The following is an 18,191-nucleotide window of genomic DNA, read 5'->3' as shown; positions in this document are numbered from 1 at the left end:
TGACATTAGCAGCAGTAGGAGTTGGGGGCCTGTTGTCTGGAAGCAGGAGGATGAGAGGACGGACAGCAGTGAGGGTGCTGACCGGATCCTGGTTCTAGTCCCAGCTCAGCCACTCTGTCCCCATAGGGGGCGCCATTTCCCTGAGTGGATAATGATATTAAGAAGTGGGGACAGCTGTCCTTACCTACTGTTGGAAAGTGCTTTGAGATCTACGGCCGGTAAATGCTATAGGCCAGATCCTCAGCTGGTGTAAATCACTGTAGCTCCACTGGAGATTGTAGAGCCACACCAATGTACACTAGCTAAGGATCTGACACTGAGTACAGGGCTGGGAGCTCCTGAGTTCTAAGCACTGGCTCTCTGGGCATGTCACGTGGGACCAGGTTGCCAAAGACAGTTAGGTGCCTAAGGCTGTAGATAGGTGCCGAGTGGGATCTTGAAATGCACCTAACTCCTCTTCCTACATTGCCAAATCAGAAGGGCCCATTGGGATCACCTAGTACAACCCCCCATAGAACCCACGCCAGAGAGCTTCCCTTGTTTGAGTCAGAGCAGATCTTTTAGAACAAACATCCAGCCTTGATTTAAAAATTGCCTGTGATGGAGAATCCACCACAGCCCCAGGACAGTTGTTCCGACGGTTAATCACCCTCCCTGTTAAACATCTGATGGCAGTGAGAGTTTGGTACTGACACGCTCTGGACAATCCCACTAGCTGCATCTTTAGTTGCCTAAATACATTTACAAACCTGGACCTTAACCTCTGAGTGCCCCATCTGTAATATGTGGATAATAGCACAGAGACCTTACTCAAGTGTTGAGAGAGCTGATTAATTAGTATCTGTAAAGTGCTTTGAAGATGAAAAGATTCTGCATAAGAGCTAATTATTATTATTACAGAGACAAGAGCTAGTGGCTCTTCACGGGTGTTTTTTTTGGGGGGGTCATCTTTTTATAACTTCTTATGTATCCAAGATGCTCCTGATACAGCTTCGCTTCCCCATTGGCTCAGAATTGCTTATTGTTTCACTTGCTTTTGAAAGGAAGCCACACAAATGCCTAGCTAATGGATTGGCAGGTTTGTCTCATTTCAAGAGGCTCTCTCCTCCTTTGAGATGTTATGTGAGACTTCCTGCAGCACAACAGATTTCCAGCCGCCATCTCCATGGGCAGAACAATAGAGACACCATTTTCCCCCTCTGTTGTAGTAGTGACAATGCCCTACTGGTGTGGCAAAGTCCTGTGCCCTATCAGGAGTCTGTGCATGTCTACTCTGATTTCTAACCTGATGTGTCTTGATCTTGAACCCCAAGCTCTAGCCGAACCCTATTTCAGACTCTTCAGACCATCTCTCATTATAAGAGCTTGTGTCATGGACCTTTTGAATGTCACGCTCCTGTTCTGTGGACTATTGAACAATTAGAAGAATTGGCACTTCCCTACTTTTAAAAGATAAGCCTGTTGCAATCTCTTGTCCATTATAAAAACAATCATGTGGGTATGGATCTCACGCTGGGCACTTTACAGACATGTACGAAGACAAGGCCCTTGACCTAATTCCATGTCCTTGTCCTACAAACCCTTGCTCATGGGAGTAGCCCATTAAGGGCCTGCTCCAAAGCCCATTGCAGCCAATGGAAGGACTCCCGTTGATTACAGCGGGCTCTGGGTCAGTCCCTGTATGAGCCAGATTCTGCCTTCATACCAAGTAGGCAGAGTGATTCCAGATTTGCACTGGGAGGCATGAGGGGGGAGAGCAGGGTTTGGCCCTACTCCCATGAGGAAGGGTTTGCAGGGGTGGGCCATAAGTAACTAATAATGAGATCCTTTCAGCAGGAATAGTGATTGATCGCTCGGGTTTCACTGGCTGGGTTTCCTTTATGTTATCGGGTGCACTTTTTGGCCATCTCTAGGAGGCTTATTGGTAAGTTCTCTTTCCTTCGCAGGTGCCAGATGGATCCGTGGTAGCATTAGTCTCCAAGCAGGTCACTGCCTACAATGCTGTCAACAACTCCACTGTCTCCAGGACCTCTGCTAGCAAGTATGGTAAGGGCCTGTTTGCTGATGTACGTTAGGGGAGATATTAGTGGCCACAATGGGGGAGATGTTGAGCACCTGCAAAGGGAACAGCATGCCACAGCCAACTAGCATTTGTACAGCAAGTGAAGATGAAAAGCACTGGATAATCCAAGGGCTAAGTTATTCTAATTAATGGTGTTTATGGAAGCTCACTCTTTTATCCAGGTGACTTTGGCCAGGGTGAGATTACACCTGGAACAATAAAAGTTAGCACTTCTCAAGCTCGTTAGCTCTCTAAGCACTTTACTGAGCGGCCCAAGTTCCATTATTACCATTGTATACGTGGGGAGACTGAGGCTAAGTGACATGGGAGGTAAAGTGGGTTCCCCGGAAATTCTGCTGCAAAGCCCAGAATAGAACTGAGCTTCCCTGAGTCACCAAGACCAGCTCCTCTCTCCTTCCCAACCGGCCACTGATGCCCCCACATGCGTAGCTGCCTGTTGGTTGGACTTCTGGCTCAAGAAGTGCAGCAGCAGGTGAGGATTAAAGGGAAATGAGTTTCCAGAGTGCAACAGGAGAGTGATACAAACCATCCACTACCCTGGATCCAGCTGCCTCATCCAGTCTTTTTAAATATATGAAAGTAAGTCTGATCCTCGTCATCCTCTGTAGCTTGGGGGAAAGTACAGTTACTCAGCGTCCAGAGGAACTCGCTTCCCCTTACTCCAAGGACACCGGCAATGCACCAAGCCTTATTAATATTCATGTTCTTTGCAGCCTTGTTGCCATTCTGGAAGGACACTGTGACCTTTGCAAAGAAGGGGGTTTGGGTGGTTTCATTATTGTTATGTTTCCTGAGTTCTGTGCTACTGGATTTTTAGGAGAGGGGCTGAGGGGGGAGTGGGGAAAAAAGGTGGTGGGTCAGAAGTGATTGTTAATTGAAGTAAAGGGAGCAGCAGCCAGAGTTAACATGAGTATTCCATCCAGTAATTAATACCGGGCGGCCAGTAACGCATTAATGAAGCTGCTTCAGAACCTGCTGCTGGAAGGGTCACCATCTGTGTGTTAACTACAGTTAACTTGTAGCGCTGCTGGAGGGCTGGGGGGTTGCCCAGGCTGTCACCCTGGGCCTGTGGAAAGGGAAGTAGTAATGGGTTCCCCCATTAATGGAGGTGGCTTTCAATGGGGCATCATGCCATCCACATGGGCAGGTTTGGGGTGCAATGAGCTGAGCAGCCCCCTTTGGAGGAGGGAATGACACAGTGGTGGGTAGCGAATGGGGTGTATCGGGGGAAGGAGGGAGCAAATGGCTGGGGGGAGAGGTCATTATCCATTGTGTGTACCAAGCCCAGCACACACCGAAAGACAAGCTCTTGGATTGTGAAGCTCTTTGGGCCTAGCCCAGATGGCTGTTCAGCACCTGCAGCTTCTGCTGGAGCCAGTGGGAGTTGTGGGTTCTCAGGATCCTGCTCTGATTACCCATGAAGGAACCCATTTCCAGCCGTGGCTGCCTGCCCTGAATCACAGCAGCAACATGTGTAGCCCTCGCCGGTGCTGGAACATCCCCCTTTCTAAATGTACTAGTGTCTCGTCCAGCCTGGCCGTCGTGGTGCCGCGGGATAAGGCTCCCACCCTTTCCCCCGGGAGACCCTTTCCCAGGCTAACTGAACTCATTGCAGGAAAGTTTTCCCGTGTATCTGCTCAGGTGCCTCGGAACTTCTAGATGTGTGCGAATGTTGCAGGTGCAGCTAAGGCAGGCGTTGTGGGGAATTTGGTAGTAGAGTTCCATTTTTAAAGCAGACATGACTGCAGAGTATTTCCCTGGGAAATCACATTTCCCACCCCTGATGTGGCCACCTCTTCTTGAAGGTGGAGAATTGATTCTTGAGCAAGCTGTGGCTTTGTGTTCCAGAAAACATGATCCGTTACACAGGCAGCCCAGACAGCCTGCGCTCCCGCACACCCATGATCACACCTGACCTGGAGAGCGGAGTCAAGATGTGGCATCTAGTCAAGAATCATGAGCATGGAGACCAAAAAGAGGGCGACCGGGGCAGCAAGATGGTGTCCGAGATCTACCTGACCAGGCTGCTAGCCACCAAGGTATAATGCTGGAGAACGGCAGTGGGGCTTCAAAGAAGAGGGCTTCAAAGGGGTTGAAGGAGGAGATGGGACTCTTCATGGGCAAGAGAGGAGAAACTGCTCCAAGTGTAAGGGGAAGCATGAGAAAAGATGTGCAGCTAAGGGAGGGTAAAGGGAGAAGCTTGGGAAGTACGTGGGAAGAGCACAGTAGAAAGTGAGAAGAGCTTGAATTTAGGAGCCAGTCAGTGGAGGATTCCAGAAGACGGGGATATAACATGTGCCGAGTGACAGGAGAGGAAGTTGGCTCTGGGAGCAATGGTTTGGGTCAACTGGATTGAAGAGTGGGGAGAAGAGGGGAGACCAGGAAGAAGCAGGTTACAATAGTCAAGTTGGGAGGCGATGAAGGCGCAGACAACGGGTTAGTGAGGAAAGGGTGGCTTCTGGTGAGATGAGTGAAGAGTTTAGTGAAAGACTGGGGCAGGAGAGGGAACAGCCAAAGACAGCAGCGAGGCTCTGAGCCTGGACGAGGGCGGGAAGGTGGCATTACCAACAGTGGCTTCCTGCATAGGGATCCCTGTGTGTGCAGAATTATGTGGGCAGGAGCAGATTGGTTTGAGGATATACCCTGAATTGTTTGTAGAGCCGACCACATGTGATTCAAGAGGTCAAGGGGAGCCTAGGGAGCACGTCCTGGACATGTTCAAAGGACAAATCCAGCCTGGCAAAATGGGACTGTGAGTTATGCCACAAACCCATGGGGAACGTTACTCACTTCTGCACCCCATCCCTCTGGCCCACGCGGACACCAGGCTGTCTCACCGGTGGTGCTTGCCCTGGAAGACGTACCAGCCAGTTAGATGCTTCATCATGCATCTTGGAGGGGCAGCTCAGAGGGATGAGCTGAGAGAAACACGTACACCTCTCTGCAGCTTAGATTATGTCACTTACTCACAGAGAGCTGGGGGAGCCATTTTGCCTGATGCATGGACAAAGGAGTGAGTGAAGCACTCAGTGGAGCATGCTGGCTTGACAGGGGGAGCAGCAGGCATCTGCCTGGGCTGACGGGCTGCGGGGAGCACACTGGTCCTCGGCAGCGAGCACTCACGCTATCGTCCCGCGCAGTCCTGCATGGCAGATGATTGCCTGACAGATCTATAACTTTTGTCCCATAAATGCTAAACTTCTTCACGGCCCCACCTCAGTGTCACACGGTGCTGGCACTTAGTTATTGACCCAAGTTGATTTTGCTGACACGTCAAATGCTGCTGGCAGGGCAGCAGGCAGGGGCTGCAAGGGGATGCTGTGTTTGCGGACGGAAACAGCCACGACACGGTGCTCGAGTCCAGGTCAGGTTTTCAGGCCTTATCTTCAAGGTGCTCCGTAGCCTGGGCCCAGAGTATCTAAAGAGCTTAAAGCCCTGGGATGAAAACTGTAATTGACAGATCCACTCCTGTGGTCCAGCAGAACTCTCCACCACCAGGGTCAGGTTCATCTGTGCAGGAGACAGAGCTTTCTGGGGCTGGTCCCAGACTGCTCAGTGAACTCCCCCAAGAACTAAGGATCATCCCAAACCTCCCCACCTTCTGCTCCCCGTGCAGAGCGTGCTGCTTTGAACTGCCTCCTCTGACCCAAATACAGTGACCAGGTACAGGTATAAAACAAACCGTAGCACTCCGCTAGGCACACTGTGGAGAGGAGGAGAAAACAAACCACGTGACCAATGTTCGTCACATTGCACAATGCATGACCAGAAGGCCCTTGGATACTGCAGTGATGGGAGCGGACTAAGAACCTATAGACTAGAACATGGGAGTGACAGTCTGGCTCAGGGGATCAGCAGAGAGCCACACAGCCTTTTGCCACCTCATTGCTGGTGGGAATCTGGCCCGGGTCAGCAGTGGCCAATAGTCATAATGTCCAGTGGCTGTTCCCGGACCTGGGCAAAGGGAGTTGGCTGCGTTTAAGTCTTGTTACTAGTACAAAGATCTCCAGCAGAATCATAGACTCATAGAACCCCAGAGTTAGACGGGACTCCATGAGACAGCTAGTCTGACCCCCTGCCAAATGCAGGATTTGTTGGGTCTAAGCCATCCCAGACAGATGGCCATCCAGCCTCCTTTTGAAACCCTCCAATGAAGGAGCTTCCACAACCTCCCCTGGCAGTGTGTTCCATTTGCCTACTGTTCTTACAGTGAGGAAGTGTTTCCTGAGATTTAATCTAAATCTGCTCTGCTGGAGTTTGAACCTGTTACCTCTTGTCCTGTCGTCTGTGGCAAGAGAGAACAATTTTTCTCCATCTTTTTATGGCAGCCTTTCAAGTATTTGAAGACTGCGATCATGTCCCCCCTTAATCTCCCCTTTTCCAAACTAAACATACCCAGTTCCTCCAGCCTTTGCTCGTATGGCTTGCATCCCATCCCTTTGATCATCTTTGTTGCTCGCCTCTGGGTCCTTTCCAGTTTCTCTACATTCTTTCAATATATTGGTGACCACAATGGGAAACAGTTCTCCAGCTGAGGCCTACACAGATCCCAGCAGAGAAGTACTGTCACCTCCTGTGACTTACATGCTATGCCTTTGTTAATGCAACCCAAGATTGCATGTGCTTGTCTTGCAACAGCATCGCATTGTTGACTCATGTTGAGGTTGTGATCGACCACAACTCCCAGATCCTTCCCAGCAGTGCTGCTGCCAAGCCACTTATCCCCCATTCGGTATTCTCCCCTTGTTGGCAGTCTCATTAGAGAGGCCAAGGATGGGGAAAGTCTCTCTTTCCCCGAGTCAGGGCTGGGCAGTTTGCAGCACTGCTGGTTGATAGGCAGGTACCTAAAGCACGTCCATGCATTGTTAGCATTACACGGGTGTGAATAACTAAAGAGCACTGCTGACCAGGGCACTTCCCCACTGACCGAGGGGCTTTGTGCCACTGCCCCTGATTAGAAAGGTGGCTGGACATGCTCTTCTCTGGCCCCAGGAGTCTGCCCACCAGCCCGGGGATAAAGGATATGATGAAGGCCGGTCTTAGCACAGCTCACACGAGGAACTGTCAGTGAGTGAGGCTCGCCTGGCACGTCTGCCACATCCTGCAGCGGGAACCTCTGGCACCGGCACGTCACCCGCCCCCCCCCCCCCCCGGGTCAGCCCCATCAGCAGTGGCGGAAGCTGCAGTGTAGACAGGGCTCAGGCGTTTATAACCATCATGTTATCTAACCAATTCGGAGCAGAGTTGGACAATACAGAGGCAAGCCAGCCTGAGGCCTTTCTACACTGTAGCGTCCACCATTGCTCTGACCCGCAGAGATTCAGTGGTGGCGGATTCGTCTGCACAGCCATAGTTGCGTACACACACAGAGTCTGAGTCTGTCCACTGGACAGGGGACTCCATCAACACATTTAAGTCCTGCTCTGGTGTTTCACCTGTGTGCTCAGTCCCCAGGTGGTACAGCCTCTGGTGTCTGACCCCCAGCAACTGAATAATAAATCCTAATACGGTTACTCTTCTGTCGATGGGCACAGACTATGCAATTGCTCTGTCTGTCTTTGGATATGCCCATTCCCCATAGCATCTAGGTGCCATAATGCGTCCGACAACATAAAAATAAAGGGGCACCCCCCATGGGGTGAGATCCCCAGCTGATGTAAATCAATAGTCCTTGTAGCAAGGCTGATTTACACCTGCAGGGGCTCTGGCCACCACTGAACATACTTGGTGGTCAGCTCAGATACTGGTGGACCACAAACAGAACTCCAGATTCTGCCTGTCCCATCTGCCCGCTCTTGTGAGCGAGGCAGGGAGCCAGCTGAGAATTTGACACAGCAACAAAGAAAACTGGAAAGGCTATTTTTTCACCCAGCACTTAGTATAAGAGAAATTTCCTCTCCCCATCTTGCCCCTCTGAGAGACAGAGAAGAGTGTGCAATTTCTGCTAACACAGTCCTGGGGAATACTTAGTTAAACTGAGAATGGTTTTAACCCTGCTAAGTCTCTGACCTCTGAGAACTGGAATCTTTTGGACGGTTTCTAAAAGCCTTGGACGGTTTCTTTGCATTTGGCTGGGCAAGTTAGAGATGCAATTCTCCCTGGAAACTGATCCTGAGGGCAGCTCCTCTGTGTCAGATTTCCCCTCGGGGCCCTCCCCATGCTCAGACATGTGCTGCAGGGTTTTGTTCCTTTTTGCAGGAGCTCTCTCTGTGTTTGTTTCTCAAAGAATAAATCAAATGGCGAATCAGCAAGGGACATCAGCCTGCTAATTAAGCTTTTATGCATTTGTTAGTGCTGGGTAGACTCTACCCACCCTGGCGGAAGTTGGCACTCCATGTCCAGTAAGGGAAATCTTGTTGTGTGTCTGTAAAGACAGGAGGAACCTTTCCATTACAGGGAATTTGTCATTTTAGGAGTTGATCTTGTTAAGCAGTTACAGTTATTAACATGCCGTAGGTGGCAATGTCCTAGCTCTGACGAAAGAGGAGTGCTGGGAACACAGGCTGGAGTGCGCTATGCTGCAGAGGCCATACACAACCACCTTTGCCAGTTGCATCTCAATCCTGGCCTGCAGCTCACCTTGCCATTCCAGTCCGGCGCCAACCCCTTGACTGCCCCTTCCTCCTGACCTGCCCTGCCATCGGATTTCCACTGCCAAGCCTGCGCCCCCTCAGCGTGCACCAGCTTGGTCACTGCACCTCAGTTGTGACCTACCTGAACCTCTGTTCCACTTCCAGGCTCCCAACATGACTTCCCTCATCGTACCCCCAGTCCTGACCCACCTGACGTCCAGCATCCACTGCACCAGCTATCAATGCACCTCCGTTGTGAACTCTGTCACACACACCCCTCCTATCCCAGACCTGTGCACCACACCTGGCTTGTGCCTGCTCACCAATCCTGACCTGCATTACTCTTTGCTATTTCACTTGCGAGCAGAGATTGAATTCATAGTAAGAGTGGGGTGTGGTTTTATGGTGTTCATCACTCATGGGGAGGACCCTGGGCCATTGAAGATGCTAGGTGTGTTAAGTACAGATGTGGTCTCCTCATCTCAAAAAAGATATACTGGCATTAGAAAAGGTTCAGAGAAGGGCAACTAAAATGATTAGGGGTTTGGAACGGGTCTCATATGAGGAGAGATTAAAGAGGCTAGGACTTTTCAGCTTAGAAAAGAGGAGACTAAGGTGGAATATGATAGAGGTATGTAAAATCATGAGTGGTGTGGAGAAAGTGAATAAGAAAAAGTTATTTACTTGCTCCCATAATATAAGAACTAGGGGCCACCAAATGAAATGAATGGGCAGCAGGTTTAAAACAAATAAAAGGAAGTTCTTCTTCACACAGCGCACAGTCAACCTGTGGAACTCCTTGCCTGAGGAGGTTGTGAAGGCTAGGACTATAACAGGTTTTGAAAGAGAACTGGATAAATTCATGGAGGTTAAGTCCATTAATGGCTATTAGCCAGGATGGGTAAGGAATGGTGTCCCTAGCTTCTGTTTGTCAGAGGGTGGAGATGGATGGCAGGAGAGAGATCACTTGATCATTACCTGTTACGTTCACTCCCTCTGGGGCACCTGGCATTGGTCACTGTCGGTAGACAGGATACTGGGCTGGATGGACCTTTGGTCTGACCCCGCATGGCCATTCTTATGTACCCACTCAACCGACAGACCCTTCACATTCAGATCGTCCCATTAGGTGTCCTGTTCTTGCTGATCAGGCAGTGATCACGGTGGTTTCTAAGCATGGTGATCTGAGATCTCTCCCCTATAGGAGCGTGAGGAAACCTCATCAAGCTCTACACTAGCGTATATTGAAGTCAGTTTCCACTTATGCACTGCATGATGGATGCTCTTTCAGGGCCTACTCCCAGTGCAGAGGATGGCAAAATCCCGTTGGGAGCAGGATCGGTCACTTGTTGCTCAGCGCACAGGGTGGGCTGTCTCGCATGCAAAACGCCCACCTCTCCCATCCCCATCCCCACAGGAGCAGGTTGACTTCACTGGAGTATCACCAGTGTACACCTGCGGAAGATCTGACCCCAAACTTGAAATCTCCCAATCCTTTTGCGATAAACTTGAAATCTCCCAATCCTTTTGCGATATGCAGTGTTCCTGATGTTGCTCACAAATCCCGTGGCATTCTGTGATCCGGGGGCCAACAGGGGGGCCCATTTAACAACACAGGAGAGCAAACCCTTCCCTTTCTCCGCTGAGTGTTCCCCACCACTGCACCTCAGCCCTCACCCAGAGGGACAAGCTCTAAGAAGAGAGACGTAGGCAGCTTACCTGGCCTGTTTAGTCCATGGCTACTTGCTGAGGCTGCTATTCGGGTCCAAGGCCGAGGGGGATCCCAGTCATGCGTGTGCCTGACGACAGGGTTTAAAGCTCTAGCTTATTTCCCACTGTATAGCTGTCAGATGGCACCAGCTCTCAGTCACTACTTCCAGGGCTGAACCCGTGAACTCCAGGGAACAGTCTGGCAGCGCTCCTCTGAGCCACCCTGGCAATGCCCCCGTCTCATGTGTCTCACTGAAATTTCCCAGGGAGGACATCAGAGCCCCGGGTCAGTGTCTCACTCTCTTCTTCCTCCTCCCTTGACCCCACAGGGCACTTTGCAGAAGTTTGTCGACGACCTCTTTGAGACGATCTTCAGCACGGCGCATCGTGGCAGCGCCCTGCCCCTGGCCATCAAGTACATGTTTGATTTCCTGGACGAGCAGGCAGACAAGCACAACATCCACGACCCCCACGTGCGGCACACCTGGAAGAGCAACTGGTAAGTGTGATCCCTCCAGCTCCGGGTCCCAGACGGAGGGGAAAGGGTTTGGGGTGCTGATGTTCAGGGAGGATGGGCTTGTGGGCAAGGCACTGGCCTGGGCTGCAGGGCACCCGGGTTCCTCTCCCAGCTCTGGTGTCACCTGGGGGAAATCACTTGGGGTGTCTCTCTACTGCCCTCAGGGGGTGTCATTGCAGCCCCAGGAGACGTACCTGAGCTGGATTTAATCGAGGTTTGGTGCGGGCTGTATAGCCGCCCAGGACCCTGGGTAATTACTCACGCAGCTAGCTCCTGTTGCCTCAGCTGCATTGCCCTGGTACCTACCTGAGCTCGATGAAAGCTAGCGCAGGTGTCTGCTCAGGCTGAGATCACACCCTGTGATGACAGGATAGACATACCCTGAGCCTCTGTGCCTGTTTCTCCTTCTGTGAAAGGCGTCACAGTAATTCCCAGGGGTGCTGTGGGGATCGACCCATTAAGGGTCTCGAGGGATAGCTCAGTGGTTTGAGCATTGGCCTGCTAAACCCAGGGTTGTGAGTTCAATCCTTGAGGGGGCCATTTAGGGATCTGGGCCAAAAATTGGGGATTGGTCCTGCTTCAAGCAGGGGTTTGGACTAGATGACCTCCTGAGGTCCCTTCCAACCCTAACCTTCTATGAAATGGTGATGGGGCCACGTGAGGACAGAGCTAGGTAGAGCCTGACTGTGCTCCAACCGCTAGACAACACCCCTCCCCACTCTTGTTGCATGTACTGGAATAGAGACAGGGGGCTGAGATCTCGAGAGAGAAGGATCCCTGCTGCTTTTATCCTCTGAGTCTCCCTGTTGGAAAGAGTCCCCTGGGGACTCTTTCCCTCCCTCCTTCTGTGTAAATACGAGGGACTATAAAAGGCACAGCGGAGGAGAACCACAGGACTCCCAGCTGATGAGTTTTCTCCTTTTACCAGCCATGCTGACTGGCAGGTCGGCACAGTGCCCTGGAATAAAAAAAGAAACCCCATGCATCAAAGAGGCTTTCAGCTAATGAAACATTAGCATATTATTAACATTATCTGTGGCGCTAATCTAAGGCTGATTGCCGCTACTCAGACTAAATGATCAGGAGGTTTATTTAATGGGGGAAGGGTGGAGGTAGAAATGATCTCTTCTCAATCAGATTAAATTAACTCCAAGTCACTTCACAGGGCTCATCATTCCCAGCCAGCACTCCCCACTACCTGTGGCTGGCTGGAGCTTAGCATCAGAGAAATTAGAGGTGCAAAAGACCTTTTCCAAGCCATCTTCCCCAGCTCCTTCTCCCCCTGCATGCTGCTATTGCAGGTGCTCGCACAGGCCCCTACTCTCCCAGTGCTTCCTCAGTTCTAGTTTCAAGTATCTCCAGCAACTGGGCTTCGGGCGCTTCCCTTGGGAAGCTTTTTTCTGACGTTCAGCCCACAAGTTTCTTTGCTCCAGAGGAGTCCGTGGGGAAGATCAGGTGGTGAAGTAGCCAAGAAGGATGTATTAACACTGCCTGCTTGTATCTGCAGGGTGTAGATGCCCGTGATCGAGGTGAATTGTTTAGGTTGGTATTGTGGAAACAGGACAACTAGAAGCAATGGGATAAAATTAAGGAAAGGAAAACGTAGGTTGGCTATTAGGATAAAGCCACTGTGGTGAAGATCTGTTAGTGGGAAATAATCTCCCTCCAGGAAGCCCCAGCCCTGGAGACATTTCAAATTGGACTTGCTAAAACCGTGGAGATGGAGATCTAGTGGGTGGGCTCTGAGAGCAGGGATTCATCTGCTAGTTATAAACGCAGAGCTGTGCAGTGCCCAGCCAGCGGGAACTGGGGGCTGGCTGGGGGTCCAGCTGTGCAGGATGGCACAGGGTGGTTACATGCCAGTACGGTATCAACTGGTGCACGGAGTTATAGTTGTGAAGCTAAATCCCAGCTCCTCAGTTTATAGTATTATATGTCCATGTCCACCCCAGGAATTGCTGAGACCGAAAAGCCAGACTCTGCTCCCCACCTACTAGCATTAATAATACTAAGGCTTTGTAGGTATATGACGTCTTCTAGCCACATAGGGTGGAATGGTTAGCAGTCAGGTCTCATCCCAACACCCTTGCGAGGCAGGTAAGTATTATCTCCATTTTACAGACCTTAATAGGAACTATAGAGAGGGTAAGGGGCCAGTTGGGCCAGCACAACTAGTTCCATTGATTTCAATGGGGCTCCTTGCAGAGTAAGATGCTACTCAACATGAGTAAAGGTGTACAGATCTGGCCCTCTGGGAATGATCTAAGGATGCCCTGTACCAAAGCCAACTCTGGAGTCACTCCCTTGACTTGAGTAGAGTCCCATCAGGGATGAACGTGAGCCACTGTATACCAGTTGCAGAGCCAGAAATCCTGCCTCCCAGTCACATGCTCCATCCTGTTGTTACTGTAGTGTAGCAAGATCACCAGCGAAACAGCACCCTGACTCTGAACCATCTTCTTCCTCCTCTGCCTTCCTCCCTGCAGCTTGCCACTACGGTTCTGGGTCAACATGATCAAAAACCCCCAGTTTGTATTCGACATCCACAAGAACAGCATCACAGATGCCTGCCTCTCGGTGGTGGCTCAGACCTTCATGGACTCCTGTTCAACCTCGGAGCACCGTCTGGGCAAAGACTCCCCTTCCAACAAGCTTCTGTATGCCAAGGACATCCCCAGCTACAAGAACTGGGTGGAAAGGTGAGTCCTACACTGAGGAGGCTGGTTGGCACGAGCCATAGCTGTACAATGTGGGCCCGCTCTGTGGGCAGAGGCTGCAGGCTGGTGTCCCGTGTGCTCCTGCTGGTAACGGAGTTGCACTAGACGGCTGTAGCGCTTGGCTATTTCACTTTGGGTTAAGACCCGATGGAAAGATCCATCTGGGCCATTTAGCTCAATACGCCTCACGCCAAACACGGACACAGGCAGTGAGAGGCATACGCTGAGGTTGTTTTCAGGTGTAATTTCTCTTGCAGAGGAACTAGTGTGTGGGGACTGAGGGTGACGGATAGTGTGACAGAGGGGGGTTGAGTCCAGCCACCCTGTCCGGGAAGGATGGCTCCATGTTCTGAGCATTGGGTTTGGAATCTCTACACACTGGAGAGCCAACAATGCAAATCCTGGCTGAGCTGCCTTGTTTACCTTCTGCGGCAAATAGATTTCCATGCAGATGACCGTGTGTTGGGTCCTTTGGATGAAACCCTGAAGAACAAAGGGACTGGCTACTTTGGATCTCCAGGCATTATCTGTCAGAGCAGGGGATTGCCCAGACACCCTAACCATAATCTCCCCCACATGCATACTTGCTGCTGTGCAGTGGACTATGCACTGTCCCAATTCCTATCTGCACGGGTCAGTCAGTGCTTTGTGCCCAGTTAATGTAAGATCTTTCTTTTCACCTTAATAATAGAGGGCTAGATCTTGCGGGACTAGCTCTGGCAAAGCTCCTGTGGACTTCAGTGGGAATTTGCTTGAGGAAGCTTTGTAGAATGTAATGCATAGTTTGTTTTCCAATATCCCCATGTTTGATAGGCGTTACTGACAGGTTTTGGAAATACACAGCTAGAAAATGCTTGCTGAACACTAAACATGGAGCCACGGTTAACATCAGAGAGTTCATATAAACTGTGCACAGGTTTAAACAATTATTCAGCTGGCTGGATAGATAGATGTTGTCTACAGCTGATCACACACCACACCAGTTTATATGAATTCTTTGTTATTGTAGATAACAAAGAATATAACCTGTTTATATTTGTGATAGTATTTGTGATAGATTTATATCATAGTATATTTCTTTTAATGGAGTGGGTTAGTCATTCTGACACATCAGCGAAAGGTTAAAGCTGGTTAAAGGTTTCTATGCTGTAGTGAGAGTTAAATGAAATCCTTTCGAATGCAGCTACTGTCGGTTACTGATTTGTCCAGACGATTATTTTTATCAGCGGTTTAGAGACTTCCATTTTTTATGAATGTAGTTTCTTAGCAACCAATCGGGCACTTAGAAGCTACTTTGCTTAATTATGACCTATTTCTGATACTGTGCCCAAGTTTTCTTATTTGTAAAGGGCTTGGGAACAAGCTCTATCTAGGCACTGGGAATGAGATATGGAGATATTTATTTGTGGATTGTGCATTCAGGTCATTCGCGACCCAAAGATGTTATGATCTGGTAGATCTTCGGTGGTCTGTGTGAAATGGGACGTTGGTTTCAGTGGACAGATACCTAGCTCACACCCTCCACTGCAAATTGTACTGTCACTCTCATTAGCTGTCAGCTGATAGGTCCAAGGATTGAAAGGGTCATGGTGACCAAAGTCCCTCCCCTTCCCTAGAGGCGTGTCTGTCCTTCAGGTTGTGGGGTGAGGGCACTTTGATGGGAAAGGGGGTATGGAGAGCTTGTCCCAGTCCTGTCCCTCTTTTCTGGATAAATAGCTAGCTTCAGTCTCCAGGGCTTATACCAGCACTGCATTCATTAAAACTGGATCGTGTGGAAGGATGATCCCCAGCAGTAGCTGTTACGCTTTCCTGGAAGCTTTCCCAGAACAACTGGATGAGTTTGCATTCATAAATCAGGTGCAACAAAGCTCCTCTTACTAGTTAATATCGCCAGCTTTTATCTGAGACAGACCCAGGAGCTGCTGGGGTGATTTTTAATGGTGTACAAAATTTTTGCAAGGTTCCTTGTTGCTGTATTGGCTGAAGCCCAAAGCAGGTTGTGAGTCTGTGAATATCAACGTCAATTTTGCCCCTCTTCTGTTTTCTGAAATGCATGTACCTAGCTCTGAGATGCACAACGCACCTGGAATGGGGATGGTTGTTGCTTCCATCTCAGAGAAACTTTGAACCAGCAGTGCCTAGATGCTAGGGTGATGGCTGTGTTAAGGATGGAAGATAGGACTGTTTTGCACGCAACTCCTAATGAATTCCTTTCTACTTTTTTACAACCAGGTAGGGTGGGAGTTATTCCAGTTAATTCAGTAGTCATCATCACTGACAGAATCATCACTGAAAGGGGGTTCCAAAGAGGATGGATCTAGACTGTTCTCAGTGGTAGCAGATGACAGAACAAGGAGTAATGGTCTCAAGTTGCAGTGGGGGAGGTTTAGGTTGGATATTAGGAAAAACTTTTTCACTAGGAGGGTGGTGAAGCACTGGAATGCGTTACCTAGGGAGGTGGTGGAATCTCCTTCCTTAGCAGTTTTTAAGGTCAGACTTGACAAAGCCCTGTCTGGTATGATTTAGTTGGGGATTGGTCCTGCTTTGAGCAGGGGGTTGGAGTAGATGACCTCCTGAGGTCCCTTCCAACCCTGATATTCTATGATTCTATGAATCTAAGACAGTTGTGTTTTAAAGACGGGACAGGAGTCAATGCTAAGATAACTGGAGTCACAGCCAGAGAGTTTCTGGATTGCTAAGGAGTTTGCCAGAAGGAACGTGAAATCAGATGAATTGTCCTGTGTAGGAACATTAGAGCTAAAAGTGATTGTGCATGGGTGCTTGGTGACAATATCTATCTGAAGGAACTCTAGCACAAAAGCAAGGTATCTGTCCTAGTATGCATCTGTCTAAAATTAATGCTAACTTAGCTAGCCCATCCCAGACACTCCTGTGTTCCAAGCCATCTACTTATAGCTGCTGGTGTCTCTGCTTGGAGTATGTACCGGTGCTCAGAAGACATCAAAGCAGGGTCAGCTGCCATAGTTACTCCTGGGAGAATTCTGTGCCAAAAAATTAAAAATTCTACCCCCAAAAAATTAAACATTCTGCATATTTTTATTTGTCAAAATAACACAATATAATCACACCAGTTTAAATTATTGTGGTAATTTATTTCAAAATACCCATCAGCAAGTATGTCTGTAACAATACAGACAGCAAAAAAGATGCAGGAACTGTTTTTTGACAAATAGATTCCTTACTGGCATATTAATACAGAACTCTGAGTGATAATTGATTTAAACTACAATACAGAACCATATTTCCCACATCCCTCAGAAGCAGTGCAAAGGCTTGGGGAAGTCAGGGGTAACAGAGAAGCTGAGGGAGAGGAAAGTAATTGCTGGAAAGGAGCCTGGGAGTGAATTTGGAGGGTTGTCAGGTGTGGATGGGAAAAGTATGGAACAGGTTTTTTCGGAGGGTGGGGAGAGATTGTTAGGGAGCTTCCTCCACGCAGACCCTGGCTGACCCCCAGCCTTTCCCATTGAGTCAGGCACATCTTTCCTTGTCCCCATGTGTCCCTCCATCCCACTCAGACACCCACTCCCCCCATCCCCATGTGGCCCTGCACACCCTCAGCCAGTCCCCTCCACCCTGTCCCCATGTGTACTTGCACTCCCTGTCCCCATGTGTCCCTCCATCCCCACTCAGACACCTACTCCCCCCATCTCCATGTGGCCCTGCACCACCGCAGCCAGTCCCCTCCCTTCATCCCCATGTGTCCCTGCATGCCCCTTACCCATGTGCCTCTGTGCCCCCACTCAGCCACACCCCATTTCCCCATGTGGCCCTGCACCCCCTCCCCATCCCCATGTGTCCCTGCACCCTCTTCCCCCCTGTGACCCTGAGCCTCCACTCCCATTCTGCTCCAGCCCAGTCTATCTTCCTGCACTAGCCCTTATGAACCATCTGTCACACACACACACACGCAGCCCCATGTGCCCCACGGTGTCTGTCTCCTGACCTGGCCTGACAGGTGCTGTGAAGAAGGCACTGCAGGTTCTTTCTCTTCCCTATGGTAGCTTGGGCTGGCCAGGAGCAGCAGCCCTCTGGTGGACAAAAGGCGGAAGTGCAGCAACTTTCTCGCAAAAGCTATTTTCTGCGAAAACAATTAAAAGTATGCACGGCACATGAATTATGTGCATGTGCAGTGGCACGGAATTCCCCCAGGAGTACATGGTACATGTTTCAAGCAGAACATCCAGTAGCACCTGGTGAAAGTAAGTGCTGGGTATGGATGAGTATCCAGGCAAAATACTACCCATGCAGAGCTTGGGCTGTGGATGCAGGATGAGAGGGAACAAAAGCAGGTTCAGACCCTGATATATGCCCAGTTTGCTCTTCTGGGCCCATGGGGAATTTGGTTTAAATGGAATTCTACGTTTCGGTGCTGCTGGACGTGGAGCTGAGCTCTAACCAGAACCCTGATCTGAACAGCCCTGAGTTTTGGAAGAGCTGAGTTCTGGATTCAGTCTCTGTACCTGAGGCCACCTCTGGGTGAAAACATGCAGCGAAAACTAGCTAGAGCCAGCCGGAGCTTGGGCATCTCTGGTACAAAAGGTGAAGGTAGGATGGGGCAGGAGAAAGAGACA

At 50.0% G+C, this 18,191-nt stretch overlaps 1 protein-coding gene across 2 annotated transcripts in view; it reads left to right on the top strand.

Annotated features, from left to right (window-relative positions):
- PLXNA4 (plexin A4) overlaps positions 1–18,191 on the top strand; it is a 634,448-nt gene that overhangs the window by 586,919 nt on the left and 29,338 nt on the right. For both annotated transcript variants that reach the window (XM_048836698.2, XM_075124565.1), the window contains 4 exons: positions 1,947–2,046; positions 3,932–4,122; positions 10,695–10,864; positions 13,369–13,581. In XM_048836698.2, coding sequence (XP_048692655.1) covers positions 1,947–2,046; positions 3,932–4,122; positions 10,695–10,864; positions 13,369–13,581 — 674 coding nt within the window. The remainder of the gene's footprint in view (positions 1–1,946; positions 2,047–3,931; positions 4,123–10,694; positions 10,865–13,368; positions 13,582–18,191) is intronic.

This window comes from Caretta caretta, chromosome 1, assembly GCF_965140235.1.
Source record: "Caretta caretta isolate rCarCar2 chromosome 1, rCarCar1.hap1, whole genome shotgun sequence".
Classification (NCBI taxonomy): domain Eukaryota; kingdom Metazoa; phylum Chordata; order Testudines; family Cheloniidae; genus Caretta; species Caretta caretta.
Note: the sequence above shows the minus strand (reverse complement) of the source record. Positions and strands in the feature narration are given on the sequence as shown.